Source organism: Dermacentor variabilis, chromosome 6 (genome assembly GCF_050947875.1).
Source record: "Dermacentor variabilis isolate Ectoservices chromosome 6, ASM5094787v1, whole genome shotgun sequence".
Taxonomy (NCBI): Eukaryota; Metazoa; Arthropoda; class Arachnida; order Ixodida; family Ixodidae; genus Dermacentor; species Dermacentor variabilis.
The window spans coordinates 160722027-160739200 of record NC_134573.1 but is presented as its reverse complement, the minus strand read 5'-3'; the positions used below and the strand labels follow the sequence as shown (position 1 = coordinate 160739200).

The 17174-nt window shown below is 41.4% G+C and overlaps 1 protein-coding gene across 1 annotated transcript in view; it reads right to left on the bottom strand.

Annotated features, from left to right (window-relative positions):
* Positions 1 to 17174, bottom strand: part of LOC142585598 (nucleolar pre-ribosomal-associated protein 1) — a 68430-nt gene that overhangs the window by 7962 nt on the left and 43294 nt on the right. Inside the window, exons 22-31 of the mRNA XM_075696483.1 lie at positions 16403 to 16634; positions 14458 to 14546; positions 12403 to 12584; positions 11254 to 11364; positions 11067 to 11130; positions 10326 to 10488; positions 9019 to 9103; positions 7081 to 7353; positions 2154 to 2260; positions 1387 to 1530 (exon numbers count right to left, since the gene is read on the bottom strand). Coding sequence (XP_075552598.1) covers positions 1387 to 1530; positions 2154 to 2260; positions 7081 to 7353; positions 9019 to 9103; positions 10326 to 10488; positions 11067 to 11130; positions 11254 to 11364; positions 12403 to 12584; positions 14458 to 14546; positions 16403 to 16634 — 1450 coding nt within the window. The remainder of the gene's footprint in view (positions 1 to 1386; positions 1531 to 2153; positions 2261 to 7080; positions 7354 to 9018; positions 9104 to 10325; positions 10489 to 11066; positions 11131 to 11253; positions 11365 to 12402; positions 12585 to 14457; positions 14547 to 16402; positions 16635 to 17174) is intronic.

Genomic DNA, 17174 nt, shown 5'->3' with positions numbered 1-17174 from the left:
TAGCTATGACAGTATGCAAAGTTGCAAAGCAGGAGTAACTCTGAAGTAGACTTAGAGATCATGCTTTTTCCAGCAAAATGACGAGAGCACTTGGCAACACTGGCAATGATAAGCAGTTTCGGTGGCCACTGAATTGGTTGCTGTGGTTAATAGCCAGCCATCAATTATAGTGTTTACCTAGCATTTGAGCTGTATTGCCAGAGATAACAAGAATGTGACAGCTATCTTGATGAATGAACAGTCTGACAGAACTGTGTCCAGCACAAAGTCAGAGATATGCATGATAACAGCCTGTGCCGACAGCAAAGACCAAAGAAAGGCATTGCATATGGCTAAATTACATAGGCAACAAGACAAAATCATAGAATACCAACTGAAATTAGTTTAGGAACAAATGAAGGTCACACCATAAGAAATTTGAATGTACACATGCCATACAATTTGCAAGCAACAGCAACTTGTCCAGCACTGACGAGCTAATTGATGCAGCAATGGAATCAATACTTAAAAGTTGTGGGTTCAACTTTCGGCTTGACCAGAAAAGTGAAACCTCTGTTTTTCCTTGTAGGGCCATAACCAGTGACGAATGGAACTTAAATACAATATTAAAGTCAGTAAGATAGGCGCGTCCATTCCTGGTCAGTGATGCGACCAGACTGACGAGACTGTGAAACAACTGCTGGAATCTAGACGAATTTCACTAAGGTTTGCTGTATTTATTTATTTCTAACATGCTTTCTATTGTAAGGCACATCTGATTTTCGCAGCCAAAAATGAAAAATGCAATGTCCTCGATTGTAACTTGCGTCCCAATATTCATTCTCCCAAGAAATGATAAGTGCAATGCCCTTGTTTTCTCACTCACCAGTTTTTCATGGCAGGAAAGAGAGTAATGGCTATTTGTCATCACTTGGAAAATTATAATTTATTGCATTTCAGCTACAATGAACTCAAGGCAAAACTTTGTTGCTGTGGCAAGCCTCTTTATCACAACAGCCCAGAGCAGCTCATTATCGGTGCCGTCTATGGTATTTGGAATATCCCCATTCTTTAAGCACCTCACCGACCATCACAGCATAACTTACTGAGCAGGCACAAAGCCACAATAGCTCCTTCCTACCGCTGCACCCATGTGTGGATTAAACTGGACTATGGACCACGATCCCATCTGATTACGGATGGGATTATGTACAATTTCCTTATGACAATGATGATAGCCTTCCACCGTTGCCATTTTGGTTTTGTACTTGAATTTAAAGTGCACAAAATTTGTTCATTACATTTTTTTGACGTGCTTGTTAGAATAGAGTAAATATGGTAGATATCATATACTCATATATATTAGCATTTCATGCTCACATGAAGCCATCCCAGCAAATAACTCACCTTGGTATTTTTCTGGCATAGTGGCGACATGAAGAAAGTGAGCAAGATGTTGAAGATATAGCGCTTCTTAGAAATGTGGAAGTCCAGGCCACAGCGCATGTAGTTCACCATCACTTCTATGTGCCAGTTCCTTTTCATGTAGTGCTGTGGAACACGTATAAGAATGCATGTTGTGACACTGCCTATACACGGCCTGGAGAGGGCAAGACCTTAACGACCTCATGGTAGGCAAAACTTGACAACCATTCACTTCACGAAAATTGTTTTAGCTTTACTGGGAAGCCACGTCTACAAACAAAAACTCCTGTACTGTGAAGCCACATCTGAATGCGAATGTGCTTACAGATTTGCTAAGCAATGTCGCAATGCTGAACCACGCCTCAAGAGACAGAAACGGAGGTAGAAGTGATGACTGTACATACAAAATTGTTTCTGAAGATCTGCTATACGCCAACAATAAAAACTTGAGCAGTGATGCATTAATTCCACCCCCACCCCCCTCTTTTTGGTATAGCTGTAATTGGGGATGGAAGCCTACGTGTAGGTGGCTTATACACACGAAAATATGATACTCCACTCCTGGGAACTCTTTTGCAACAATACACAATAGCCAACATAACCGCGTCCCTTCAGCATTAGTTTACCAAAACGTAGCTGTGTTTCAGCTCTGTTAAATGAAAGATTGTACGCAGTTTCGAGTGCATCATTAAAGCTGCAGAGGATTCTAAACAATAAACAGAGTAGAAGAAGCAAAAAGTAGCCTTTACCTCTACTCTGAAGTTATAGAACATCTTGTAGAAGTCGGGCACATTTTCTATGTCCAACACTGGCTTGGCGAGCAAGAAGTCTGCAACTGCGTTAAACATGAAGTGTCCTGAAAGAAACAAAAGTAAAAAGAGCTTATAAGAGACCATGGCAGTTCCAGAAGCCATGGGAGTTCCAGTTCCATGGCATGAAGTATTCTTTTGGCTGCAGGCAAACAACTACTATATCACTGCACAATGAACAGCACAGACAACAGAACACTTGCACAACAAAGCAGATGTGTTCCATCTGTCTTCTCGTGTATTCTGTGCTGTTCACCATGCAATTAGTGATCACAAACCAACTAGCCCAATTTCATACTCTCGTAGAATTATCATAGATTCTTGCTCTCCTAAAAATACATTGTTCAGCTAACCAAATCTACAGCGTATAACTGTGACAATAACTGGTTGGTCTGAATATGTACCTGGTTCAAGTTTTGATGCTTAGTTTTTTACTTCTCACAACTTGACACCAAAGAGAAGTATAAGCTAATAGAGACAACCAGCGCTGGAGTAGTAATACTTACTGTCTTTTATCCCCTTTCACTGTCGTTTCCTTTTTCTTTTTTTGGAGGTGACACACCTCCAGGTCAGGCTTTCTTTTTTTTTTATCGGATATTATAAAACAAACACTACAGTCTATATTTGGTTATGCAGAAGGGCAAAAAAGACATGGATAATGGTAAATGTTCCCTTGGTATGGTCCTCACATTTATATCTGACATCACTGGCACGGCAAGACAGAAACGTGAAAACATATTTGTATATCAGAGACCCTGAAATGGTTATTCATCAACCACAGCAATAATGCATTATAGCTAAAGTTCTAGATGGAACTAAGAAAGTGGAAGTTTTCTTGCCTACTGAGCTCTAAATGCCAATTTAGAATTAAGATGGAAAATTACATTTATCCTGATTACAAGCAAAACTTTTCACTGCAGCTTTAACCTATCAGAAGAGATTCCCAATTATAACAACAGATAAAAGGAATGCCCATGCACATTCATGTCAACAACCAGACTTAAACCTGGACTAGCGGCCCCAACTTCATCAACACTTTCACTTAATAAAGTTTCTTCCTTCTTCCTTTCACACCATTCGAAGACAATGTCTTCCTTGGTGAGTTCCTGCCACTTTTGCCTATGGGGTATGTTGTTTCTGATGTCTGTCTCTAACCTCTTTCGTGGGCCAATCCTGGAAATAGCACAGTCTAAAAAAATGACTTGCCATGCTGGCCCTGCAAAAGTGTACGTCCAGGGAAGCTGTTGCAAAATCCCCACTACAACTGCTGAAGGGGGTATGCAATGAAGTAAGGCATGTTGTTGGGCTAGTCTGTTTATAGATTCAGCAAAATTTATAAAACTGCACGAAGAAGACAAAACGTGAACAGAAGCACAGACACACACACAGTGGGCATTTGCTTTCAAGTATGGGTCGCTCTTCAATGAGCCTCTTTGGCATCAATTTCAGTACGTGCCACTGAGTATGTATAACTGGGGTCACTGGTACCCATGTGAAGACTATGATGATGATGATAACCGGTGACAAAAAGTTGTCAGCATACTTTAGCATACACTAATGAGGATGAAGACAAAAGCCTGCCCGCTCATGAGACATTCATTACATTACTTGACATTTTCATTTGAATGTGTTGTTACTTCCTATTGTTTTCTCCCACCAAAGGTCGCATGTTCGAATTAAGAAGAAGCATTAGCTCGGGCCCAACTCTGATGTTGCCTATTCAAATACATGTAAAATGCAGAAACACCTTTCTGATATAACCACTCGGCAAATTTAATGAAATTTGTTGCTTTTGAGAAAGAAATTTAAATTCTAGTTACTGTTGGGAGTGGAATTGTAAATTAGGGCCCATGTATTTCAAATAATTTTCAAAAATTGATAAATTTGAAAGAAGTAGAAGCGTGAAGTTTACAAATCTGCAGCTGTGCACCAGGAGCAGATATCATAGGTCTGTAAACTGAATCTGTAGAGCACCCAAAGTGGACAAATTTCATATGTCAATTAATATCTTAGGTGAATTTGTTACATTGTTTATAAGAGCTTTACAAAAGCTCAACTCACATATTACTGGTTAATTTGAGAGCCATGTTCAATATATCAAATATGTTCACTTTGGATGCACAATTATGAGCAATTTGCAGAACTGAGATATCGTCTTTTATTGATGAGTTAGAGTTATTAACTACTTAGTTTCGATTTCTACAAGCTCGTGATTTTTGCAATTATTATTAAGCTTGGTGACCTAAATCAAGAATATGCAACCAACTTTTTCATTTAAATGCAACCAACCGCATTAAATTTGGTGCACTGGTTGCCGAGAAAAGCTGCTTCTTCTTTCCCATGTATTTAGGCGCCCGGGAGCTAAAGCAACCTCTTTACTTTACCTTAATTAACTGTGCCATAATTAAGCTTGTCTTAATTACCACCACAGGCTATGAGTCTGGCTTAATTAATTAATCTTAATGTAGTATTAATAATTAGTTGTGACTTGATTAACTTCACCTTAATTAACACCAAATGTAGTAGGTTCGACTCTCATCCTTCACAATGTCAATCGGAATCCAACTTGGTGATATCGCTGATTCTCCCATATCTCCAAGTGGGTTCGACTCCCACCAAAGGTTGAAGTACTGAGTGCCTTAATCAACTATATCTTAATTAATTGTGCCTTAACTCATTCCGCCTTAATTATCCCCAAGGGTTGTGAGCTTGACTCTCAACCTTCACAATGTGAATTTGAATCCAACTTGGAGATATGACCAGTTCACCCATATATTCAAGTGGGTTTGACTCCCACCATCAAGGGTTCAACTCCCACCAAAGGTCATGGGTACGAGTGCTTTAATTAACTCAATCTTAATTACCTCTGCCTTAATTAACTTTGTCTAAATTAACCCCACAGGTCGTGGGTTCAACCAAAGGTTGGGGGTTCGACTGGTTTTAGGGCCTTAATTAACACCAAAGGTTGCAAGTTCAACTCCCACCAAAGGTCGGCGGGTTCGACTCCCACCAGAGGTCGCGGGTATTCAATTTTTGACCTTCGCAATGTCAAATGGAATCCAACTTTGAGATATGACCGGTTCACCCATATCTCCAAGTGGGTTCGATTCCCACCAAAAGTCATGGGTTTGAGTGCCTTAATCAACTTTACCTTAATTAAATGTGTCTTAATTAACATCCCAAATTGTGCTGACGCTTCTTTACCTCGACATCATGATTTCTTATAAAGTAATTGGTGGCCTAATCTGCCCTAAAGGTTGCAGGTTCAATTCCCACCAAAGGTTGAGGGTCTTAATTAAATTTGCCTTAACTAAGGCTACAGGTAGTGGGTTTGACTCCCTATGAATTTTGGTGCCATGACTTTTGGTGCCGTGAACTTTGGTGCCATGAATTTTGGTGCAATGACGCTAGTCATTGGATTTTCATCCCATGAGCCATCCAAGGCTTTCGCCTTAAAAAGTTGTAAGGAGATTCAACCTCTAATCGACATCGATTAAATGTTGCTCCAGCACAGCTCTCACAATAAATGTTGCATCATACACCTCATTTTCACCCCCAACTCGACCAGGCAGACATTGTCTTTCATTGCCTTCAACTAGGCATTCAATTACCTTCTGACTTTTGAGATGCAATGGCATTTAGTGGCCTCATAAATTGTTTTGTCTCCCAGTTTCTACTGAAAATCTGGTGTCACTAACAATACCTTGATTTGGCTAAGCTGGTTCACTTTGACACTGTTCTTAATACAGCACCATGGACGAGGGTGAAAAGTACGCAAATGACAGGACGGGCGCTGAACTTCCAACTGTTCAGTTCTGTGTCGTAACAGTGTCAGTGTTACAACACAGAAAAACAAATTTAAATTTTTAAGGTTTTCAATAGGCACAGGTTTTGCAGAAATAATCTCCTGGCCTGCCCAGGTTCCATTCACCAATCACACTATGCACTAAGCTATTGGTCAAGTGTTGACAGCTGCACTTTTGAAACAGAATCAAACATGCGCAACATGGCTTAGAACTTAAGATGGGCAAGTCTTAGGCACATGGTGGCTAAAAAAAACATACGTATGTGAGCAATCAACCCTGCCAACACACGGTCCGCCAGGAAAAGCAGGCACATGATAAGAAGTGTTGCATGTTAGTAGTATCTCAATCCAGAAGACTAGAAGGATCCTTAGCGAAGCATGATGCGACTGTCTTTATTTATTTGTCCTGGTCACTTACTGTACCGCTACGGAATCAATTAGCCATTTGGCATAATACCCTGCAGTCACCTGAGCAATTACATTTCTTTGCTAGGCTGCCTGTTTGCTTGTAACCTCAATTCATGTGAAATATATGGACTAAACCATGCCTGCACTACTGAATTTCTTTCTTAGTTTTCTTTCCTTAAACATGGAGATGTGCAGGATTAGATAATCGGTTTGACATTTGAAACCAGCTTTTCTCAAACATTCATATTCAGTTTACAATACTACCTTCCCTATCTGAATGACTGTAGTGAATATCTGAAGCACACTAGGTAGAGCTACCAGACAAGCCAGGTACTCTTTCAACTCATTGACCTCTTCATGAGATTTGTATTTGAGAAAAAAATCTAATTATGGGGTTTCCGCAGGCTAGGAGGCACTCCTGAGGCTATGAGGAATGCGATTGTGTGGCGTTCTGGATTAATTTTGGCCAAGTGAAGTTTTTAATGTGTAACTAAGTTTAACTTCACAAACACTTTCGCATTCCGCCCCTATTAGTATGTGGCCGCTGCGGCTGGAAATCAAATCGTGACGCTCAGTAGTGGTCTACGAAAGAGTCGTGCAGGTGAGCTCTGCAGCTTAGTACCATGCAAGGGCCCAGGCCATCACAGCGCTCACCGGGATTGCTGATGACGTCGACGGCCGACACCAGATAGCCAGTGACAAGGCAGGGAACATGGGGGCAGGTGACAGTGGCTGCATTGCGCAAGGTCTCCAGCACGGACAGCCACAGGGCGCTCATGGAGAAGCGCGAGCCCTGAAGGTGGTGGTGCAGTAGCATCACCAGATTGCAGCCCAGGCATCGCACCTCAAACACTTCACTGCTCAGCGACATCAGTATGAGGGCCAGGCAGCGTGTCTCCACTATCTGGCGACAGTTGACCAGCGACTCTATGGAGAGGACAAACGGTGCACAAGGGAATCTTCAATGAAATATCAACAGCAGCAGAGAAAGAAGTCTTGTGCGCAAGGTAAATGTTTGGGCTAGTTGGTGGATCATCCTAAATATGCTTACAGCACAAAGCTAAACACACAAGAAACTCATGAAAACTCATGAACAAGCGAGCCAAATATCATTCCTGCAGACACAGCATGAAGCCTACAATTTTGCTCGAGACCACCTGCTTTTTCCTTCAACTTCATGAAATGTCTGCAATTTTCGTCGTTATTGCAACATGCCATGACAAACAAGATAGCTATTAGCTAGACCTGTTTACACGCCACAACTAAACAGTTCCTCCGGCAGGACCAGAAATGAAGACAATGCTGTGATGCCATACGATGGCAGAGAACACTACTACTGTGTCAATGCTGTGGCCTCCGAGATCGGCACATGTCACAGACCAAACTCCGAGGTCCTATAGAAGACAAAACTCGGCGAGGCGATTAATGGAGCAACTGAGTGATTGCTTAGTGTCAGCACGGCTTGGAGCAAAGCTACTAGCATAGTAAAAATGACAAAAAGGCAAGGAAGGATGCTAAGGAGAGGCAGGGACAGCATTGAATTGCCAGTAGAGACTTTTAGCGTGCCCGGTATTCCGGCAAGCGCGGGCGGTTTGCCGGTTCAGCGGGGGCATAAACGTGAGCGGCCAGATTGGTGGCGCCAGCTGGTGGCGCAAAGCTCTACCACACAAACGCAAAGCTAATCACTATATTCTGCTTAGCTGCTGGTGTAAATTTTTGACAGTGGCGTAATCGTGTTCACAATTACGCCACTGCCAAAAATTTGCACTAGGAGCGAAGCAGGATATAGTGAGTTACTGCAATTTTAGCCCTGTGTTTGTCTGGTTGAACTCTACGCTACCAGGCGGCTGCACCGCTCTGGCCGCTCACATTTACGCCCCCGCAAATCCGGTAATACGCCCAAACCGCTCCCGTTTACCGGAATAGCGAACAGGCTAAAAGTCTCTAATAACTCCACTCACACAAGGCATTCAGATACACTTTTGCTGGAAAAATTTATGATGTGATGCCCTTTAGACCAGATACATTTCATGCCATTCTTGAAGGTTGCCACAAGATCCTTTAATAATACCAAATGTGCATCTTACGCAGCAAATGTTTCAGTACAACATGCAAATGCAAGGGTGACCAAACTTTCAAATCCCAGAAAAAGAGAAAAGTATGTCCAATCGAGCTGCTTTCCACGTGTGTAGTACTACATCCTCAGGCAATGGGACATGCAGCCCTTTGTTCTTGCATGACACCATATCTTTAGTGTGGCTTCTTTTTTAAGAATGACTCACAATAAAATTTCCTTCCACCTCTACAGTTTCGAGTATTTTACGTGGTAAGGACAGCAGGCAATTGTGGCCTCACTTAGCTGATCACTCAAAACACCCTTGAGAAGACAACAGAGAAGGACTGATATCATTAAGGAAAGTTCAGTGTTACTAGACACTATCCCTATTTTTTTATATACAAACAAAGAACCAAACAAACAGCTTACTTTTGCCTCAAAATAAAGGCTTTAGAAAATCCCAGCACACATCACCAGCAGCAGCAAGGGCTTCCCACAGAAATAAACAGTAATTAATTAAAGCAATAAACACCAACCAGGCGCAAGTAAGGTGAAGAGAAGTGGCAGCAGGAATCTTGGATCATAGAGGCTCCCATCAGCAACGCTCTCCAATGGAAGAACCTACAGAGCACATTTAAACAATTTGGCTTGTTCAATGGTTCACACTTTCGTGAATGTAATTAGGCAGGTTCAGTAACAGCATGCAATGCAAGTGCGCTCAGAAACACAGCTTAAGCTGTTTGCAACAGAGGTTTTATGTCAGAACAAGTTCTTAAAAGCCAGTAAACTCCATAGTAGAACTAACAGTGTTCCTCAAAGCACTGCTTGTACATGAATTCTTGCTTTTTGTTTTCAATGAATAGTCGTCAACTTGTTAATTACAGCTGAAGCATCAATTGCGTGAGACTACAACAATTTATTTATTTATTTATTTATTTATTTATTTATTTATTTATTTATTTATTTATTTTCGATACTGCCAGTCCCATCACGGACCATAGCAGGTGGGCATACAAAAATGAAATACATGGTTAAAAAAAAGTGCACGTACAAATTGCGTGTAAATAAGCCAAACAAGAAATGCAAGAGAACAAGGTAACAATACATTAAAAAAAGAAATATAGATATCACATGTCTAGGAGACATGTGCAGCAATACAGAGAATACATCATGAAAAGGACAGCAAACGAGAACAAAAATAACAGTAAACACCTTCACGATAATAAGCATGACTTACAAGAGTTGCAAAGCATATTATGTGAATAAGACTGTGTTACTGGTTGCTTGATGTAGATTCTAACCGTGATGTGAACTGAGATAATGAGTCTGCAGAAATGACTGAAGGATCGAGACGATTCCATTTCCTTATCAGGAGGGGGAAAGAAGAGAACATGAATGTGTCACTATGGCATGAATATTCTGTTATAGCGTGTACATGTTTATGTCTCAATGATCGTGCCTGCGAAAAACATATGTATTTTGTTAGGTTTATCTTATAATAGTTGCTAATCATGTTAAGTAAAAATTTGAGAACTTAATAAACCAAAGCAATTTATTGTAACCAATCCAAAGTATGTGATGTTCTATGCGGCATCAGGTTTGTGAAACAGACTTCCCAATTACACCGTGGAAATCTGATGCATAAACCATGGAGTACATTGTTATGTAGTATCAGTATGTACTCATCAAGAATATGTACTGTATCTCCTTCAGGCGCTGTGTTACAATTGTACACTCCAAGATAGCACATCAAAACACTGATGAAAATAATGATGTTTGAAACCTTTTGCATATAATATAAAATGGGATGCTTAGCTAGAGCTAAAACACGGAAGGTACGTACATCGAGCTGCAGATGTAATGGGAAGTGTAAAACGGTGGCAGCCATCTTGTCCTCATTTATCAGGTTCAGGACTTCCTCAGACTTGGGCTGTTTGAGCAGGCTCACCGAGGCCTTTTTGTGCAGTGAGTAGAAGGAGACTGCTGATGGGCCCCACAAGAATGGCCTGGCAGAGAACAACAGACAAGATGTACATATTGAGAATATAAAGGATAGGAATTCATTCGAAGCAGCCCGGATGAGAAGAGCTAGCTTTATCAAAGCACTTGAAGATAGTTTTACAACATTAGACAAACCAGCACAAACTGCCCCGCAAGAACAGTTCAGCAAAATGAAAATCGCTGAACCAAAATTTGTTCATAGCAGAGCATCCAAGGAAAGCCAGTCCTGTCAATTGTCAAGACTAACTTGGCTCAGTTAATCTGTTGCTGAACGAGTCTTTTCAACTTGTCATTTCAGGCCGCCGAGGACTGTCCATGAATCTGTGTACGCAAGTGCTCACTGAGTGAAAGCAGTGCCTCGGGCAGTCCGGGATGAGAAATCGAAGAGACATAACAAGCTAAATGGAGCACGGGCTGGGCTCCCGTTACAACATCGACGAACAATGTACCCAAGACATCCGCTTACATTATGTCCCATTTTTATGTCAACGCCACCTCTATCCTGACGACCACAAATGCTTCACAATCGCAAACAAGTAGTCAACACATCTGAACCATCCTATGAATGGCCTCTGCCTCTTACTTGAAGTTGCATACGTCCACTCCATTCTTCTCGTAAAGAAACATCAGATAAAGAATTCTCTGGTCTGAAAGAAGAACAGGAACAATGCGCTCACAATGGAATAACTAGGTAATGAGAAAAAAGAGCAATAAAAACCAAAATCTTGCAAGTAGCACAGTCATGCAGGCAGCATAAAGTGAGCACTCACCTACTATGGACAAAGATGCTCCGTAAGCACTGAGAAACACGGGAATGTGTTCAACATTACACAGTGTGGGATCACATTGAACCAGAACAGCCATAAGCTCTAACATCTTGTCTGTAACGTGGAAAGAGACAAAAGGTTTAAGTCCAGTAACATCAACACCAACATTATGCGATATACCACAATAGGCAGTTGTAAGAAAAATATGGCTGGGCATCGACAAATATTTATGGTGATTGCTAACCAGCCTTCCATTAATTAGAGCTAGATAAGAGAATGAGCTAGCTAGTGTTTTGTGTTATATGAATTCCCAGGGTAGAAAATGGACATACTTTGAGGATTGAAAATGAGCTGATTACTTAACCAGCACGCTGATATGCATCCATAACATGTATTGCAGCATGAAACAAGTACATGGTGAAGTAACCAGATGTATTACCTCTGGTTATACAATGCTGTAAAGTTGAAATCATTCAACACCATGGGCAAAGTGGCATCTACAAAGCAAGCATTTTTTCAGCTTTCATGGCTTTCTAACCACCTCGAAAAATTCTAGGAGGGCAAACTATGTCTGTTTTGTTAATGTAAATTCAACCATATGACCAATTTAAGATATTTTGATGGAACTAAATAATTTATTTATAAATAAAGGTGTTCACCAGCCTGTCACTCAAAGAAAACAAAAAACTATACAAGCATGCATTCAAGATCACACATGCTCTTATTTATGAAGCTACGAATAGAAGTGAACTCTTGAAGCCATGGCACACATTGAAATCAAGAGCACTATATAATGGATTTCTGTTGAGTCAGAACCAACCATGATTAACAAAGACCACAAAAGATTTAGCAAGATTGATATTTCGGCTCCCACACAGGAGCCTTGCTTGTGTTAAGCTTACAAAAATAGTTGGTGTTTCTCTTTTCCCCATGCCACAAATTATGCATGCACCTCAGTGGCAGTCACTATTAATGTTCTGGCCTCAAAAAACATGCATGCATACGTGCATGCATGAACACACGTACACACGGAATGTCAGTGTCGATGTGGCGTACGTTCTGCCAGAGACACTGCACCGCAACGAGCCAGAGTCTCCCAATTTGAAAACCCATTGCCCTCTTTAAAAAATACAGCCATGTCCATTTACATACCTTTCTGCTCCTGCACCTGAGGGTCAGAGTCAAGCATCAGCGGGAGAAACCTTGAGTGGCCAAACAACATCATATACACCCGGCAGAGGGCAGGGTTGATGTCGCCCACATTCTCCACACTGTATACTTTCTGGCATATCACTGAGAGAAGCTCAAAGGACGTTTTCCCAAATGACTGCGACCTGCAGGCATTAAAAAGCATAATATAGTGTCACGCTTCAAAGAACACTCTATGCATCTCTATCTTTTTGGAACTATGTAACACTTCATATAAAGCTGCTAAGATCGCTATTTTTATTTAAAAGAGCTCTCAAGGGATTTCTCCTTAACACATAATCTCTGTTTCCATGTGTCTGTTGTTCAGTAAGTACATTTATTTTCCTGTATTGTAATCATGTATCATGCACAGATGTATTAGTAACTTTTGATTTTTGCAACAGTTAACCTTGTTATTTTTTTTTTAATAATGTTGCTGCCTTATTCCTGTAAATTTACGACTGTAACCTTGATCATGGGTCTCTTTTCAGTCTTTGGACTATGGGATGCCAGTCTATAATATTTTTCTGTGTGTATTAAATGTACTTATGTACCATTGATTAAAAACAATGAATAAATAAATACAGTTAAGTCTCAATATAACGAAGTCGGTGAAATCGGCAATTTGCTTCGTATATCGAAATTTCGTTGTATTGAAATTCGACCTTTTACGCAAATAAGTACAGTTGCCGATTGATTTTGCTTACACAGAAAGGGGTCGCAGAATTTTTCAGAATTATCAGGCAATCGAAAAAAAGCAAATTTGAATGAGAAAACAATTCATTCTGATGAATTTGAGAGTGGCGACGAATGATAAGCTTTCCTACCACGTCGACGATATCTTCACATCGGCGGTACGAATTAAGTGAAGCCAGCCATGCTTTCGCGTGCACTCCGCCCCCGCAGTTGATAGCGTCGCCCGCACTGAGGCGACGCTATCATGAAAAGCGCCGGCAGCGGGGAGCGAATGCTTCGTCTGCCTCTCGCTTCAATGGGTCGCCGAAACTCGAGATTACGCGAGCTCCAATACTAAATGCGCTGTAAAATAGCTTACGTGACGCCAGGCCGTCTCTGCACGCCCACTCGTCGCGCACGCGGATGCACTCAGCCGCACTTACAGCCATGCGCAGCCACGGCCTAGACGCGCGCCAACTTACCCCCCCCCCCCACTCGCCTTTTTCGCGTAACCGCGAGCTCGCTCCCCTCCCCCTCTTCTCCTTTGCTCGCACGGGAAAGCGGCACTCGAGAAGCCACCATCTTTCTTGTCTCACCCTCGCACACTTTCCCTCACACCTAAAGCGCGAAATGAGCGGGGCACAATAGGATCTCATCGCACTTGGACTTCATAAGAAACATCATGCGGCTCCACTTTGGCAGTCGCTCTTGCCGCGCCGCACACAATTTGAAAGGCGCGTTTGCAAGCAGCCGCTTGTAATTTAACCATCTGACCATCTGCGTCCACGGAAGTTCAGTTATTGTTTCAGCATTCTTTAGTGGCGGAAGCGAAATTTCGTTATATTGAAATCGCATGGTGTTTGAAGTACATGCATTGAAATACATGGTGTTTATTGACATGAGGCTATGAAAAGTTTTGTTATATCAAGAGCTTCATTATATTGAAGTTCGTTATATCGAGGTTCCACTGTAAATAAATAAATAAGCTATAGTTATAAGTAAAACACAGAATTAAAGACCATGCATCTCACTGCATGATCGAGTGATTTACACTAAACAAAATCCTGAGACAATTTCCTGACATCTCCAAGTAATCTTTCACCTGATGTACACTTGTACAGAGCTAACAGACCAGACCAATAGGTCAACGAAAAGCAAAGCAAGCTTAGCAATACCACAGAAACAGCTGCATTCGATATCAAGTTATCTCTGTTAGTCTCCATTTTTTATCAACCACACACTTGACAAGATGGAAACTTTCTCTCAGAATCCTATGAGGATAACCCGTAAGAAAACCAGACAACAGAAAATTGCTATCGCTACAGCGCAAATAGCAAGACTCACTGAAAGCCAGCCTTCAAGTTGTTCTTGATAAACTGAGGCCAGAGTCCATCTTGGCGCACCACTCTGGCAAAGACGTTCTGGTCAACAACCTAGAAAAGACAACAAGCAATGAAGGAATCTGACACCCAAGCACAAGTTTGCACATGTACATGTGTAAACATGGGTTTATCTGCAAACAGGCTAGAATTCGCTACCACATATTCCAGGCTCGTTTAGAACAGAATATTGCTGTGTTAACATAAACCATTTTTATTCTTCACCTGAACCTATTTTAGCAGTAATGACCTGTTAGTTCATGGAGCAATGAGATGCAGATGAAAAAAATGCTCAGTTGATCCTTCAGGCTAGCTAAAAGACATCATACAGCATACACTTGAACGTTGAACTTGCTGAACCTGTTGGACAGGTATTCTCAGTGCTAAGCAGAACAAAAATGTATACTCTCAGTACCACGATAACCATGAAGTGCAGCTGACTTGAGGTGGGCCCTACGTGTATATAAGTCAAGCAATGACTCCATTTAGGAAAAAGCTAATGAACAATCTGTACTGACATGTTCCACAAGCTGCTTCTATTTTCACTTATGGTATGAATGTGCGGACAGACACACAGAAAAATGAGACACAACAAACGCTTACTAAAGCTTGCTTACTGGAAGCAAGGAATATATATTTCACAGGTCATAGGTGAAACAGCTAGCAAGAAGGTGAACAAAGAAGCAAGAAAACATAAAATAAAACATGGCATGGATCATGTGCCGTGAAAATATGAAACTTCGGAAGGGTGAGCCGCCGCATACGCATGCATGCCCTACCGAAAATCCTTGAAACTAAAATCCTCAAGAAAGAAGAAAGAAAATGCGAGCCACCACACTCGTTTGCAAACCGCACGTTTTCCACACCCGTCTCTGTGCTGCACTCCCTGCACGACATGCCTTTGTCACATTGCCTTACATATTGTTGAGGTCAGATTCATTTTGGCCGCTTGTGGAATCCTAAAGTGCCGTTTACGGAAAGCCTTTGTCTACAACAAGATAACCCTGTGGCACAGCATCCCTATTTCAGTATCCCATAACCGGCACCACTCAGTGAAAAGATTGAGTGTTATCCGCACTTTCTTGTGGAATGCATATAGGACCTGGAGGCCTTCCACATTCTTAAAGCAGAGTAGAAATCTGCTCTTGCCCATAACAAATGGCAGCAGTCTGTACAAGCTATTCATATACGCAGCGAGCAAAACAGAAAGCACACCGCTCATTTTTCCTCCATGGCATGTACTGCCCTTCAGATTCAGTCTCTTATTTGACAGCAACTGCAACAAGCAGTACCATTTCAAGTTTGTCAGCATTAAACATTTCCAACGATGCATGAAGTGGTCATGTCTCCATTAGGAAAGGTGCACTTGCAGGGGTGCACAGCAGAGCATTCGATACGTCGAATGAGGCGGTGAATGGGAGTTCGATGTACACATAGTACATCATATACTTTACCATGGAATTTTTAATGGGATTTTACACCTGTTCAATCTATCCGAGTTTGATACACCTTCTAAGCTCGCGCGTGCGTGCGTGCGTGCGTGTGTGTGTGTGCACGCGTGCATGCATGTGTGTGTGCGTGCATGTGTGCATGCGTGTGTGTTTTAAGCAAAACACCTCATCATTTATGCCCTGATGAAGGCCAAACCACAGCCAAAACGTTGGACATAAAGCATTTGTTTTTTTTTTGTTTTTTTTCATATGTGTGTCCTCAAAGTACAAGTGCCTGTTCAACTACCGGACCCCAGCAGATTCTCACTTATATATATATATACAAATTAGCCCAGCTCTTCAGCCTCCTACAATTATGAAATTGTATTTTTTACTTCTGGTGTAATTGAGTTGGGCAACTGCTGGCAAAGATAATAAATCCAACCAAGACACAAGATTGAATGTCACAGTTTTACTCACCGTGGCGGTAGCTACAACCTCACGTAACTGCTGAAGAACATGCTCAGGAAGATCAGCATTACTGCCCGCCAAGTTGGCTACACACTGGAGCAGAGTGTGAAGGCATGAGTCGCAAACAGAGCTACTGAAGAGCTCCTCACTCATGCTACGACAAAGTGCGTTCAGAAGAGCCAACTGGAGTTGATACTCAGAACTGTCTGAGAGAATTTCTACAAGCTTTGCAACATTGTCACTTCCTGAAAGAGCAAAACAGAAAACATGGTTCAGTATCAGGAGCTTGAACAGTGATGCATAAGAGTATCTCAAATTAGGGGTGTGCAAGTACCGAATAGTAGATCTTGAATCGAATATCAAATCAGGAAAGAAAACCTGGATAATAAATATCGAATACCAGAAAATTTACCACATGCTTTAATGCTTCCAAACTTTGTGAAAAAAAATATATAAAGAACAGCACTACAGAAGCTCAGGACACTAATCACAATTACTTAACAAGAGTCTTGTCACTATCAACAATTTAGGTACGTATGAATCAAGATACACAGTATGCTCTACTCTAATTAAAGGGAACATCAAATTAGTATTCTTGCACTGATAACAACTCAGTTCATATATGAAGGTCTAGAAAATATGTTTTGTAGATGGAATGTCTGTCAAATAGAAGTGTTTCTTTTCTTTTTCCCTGTGAAGCTGAAAAAATAGTGAAGTTGCCCTAAATACCAATGGAGTTTGCATGTTAATAGTGGGCAATACCGTGCAAAATGGAAATCTT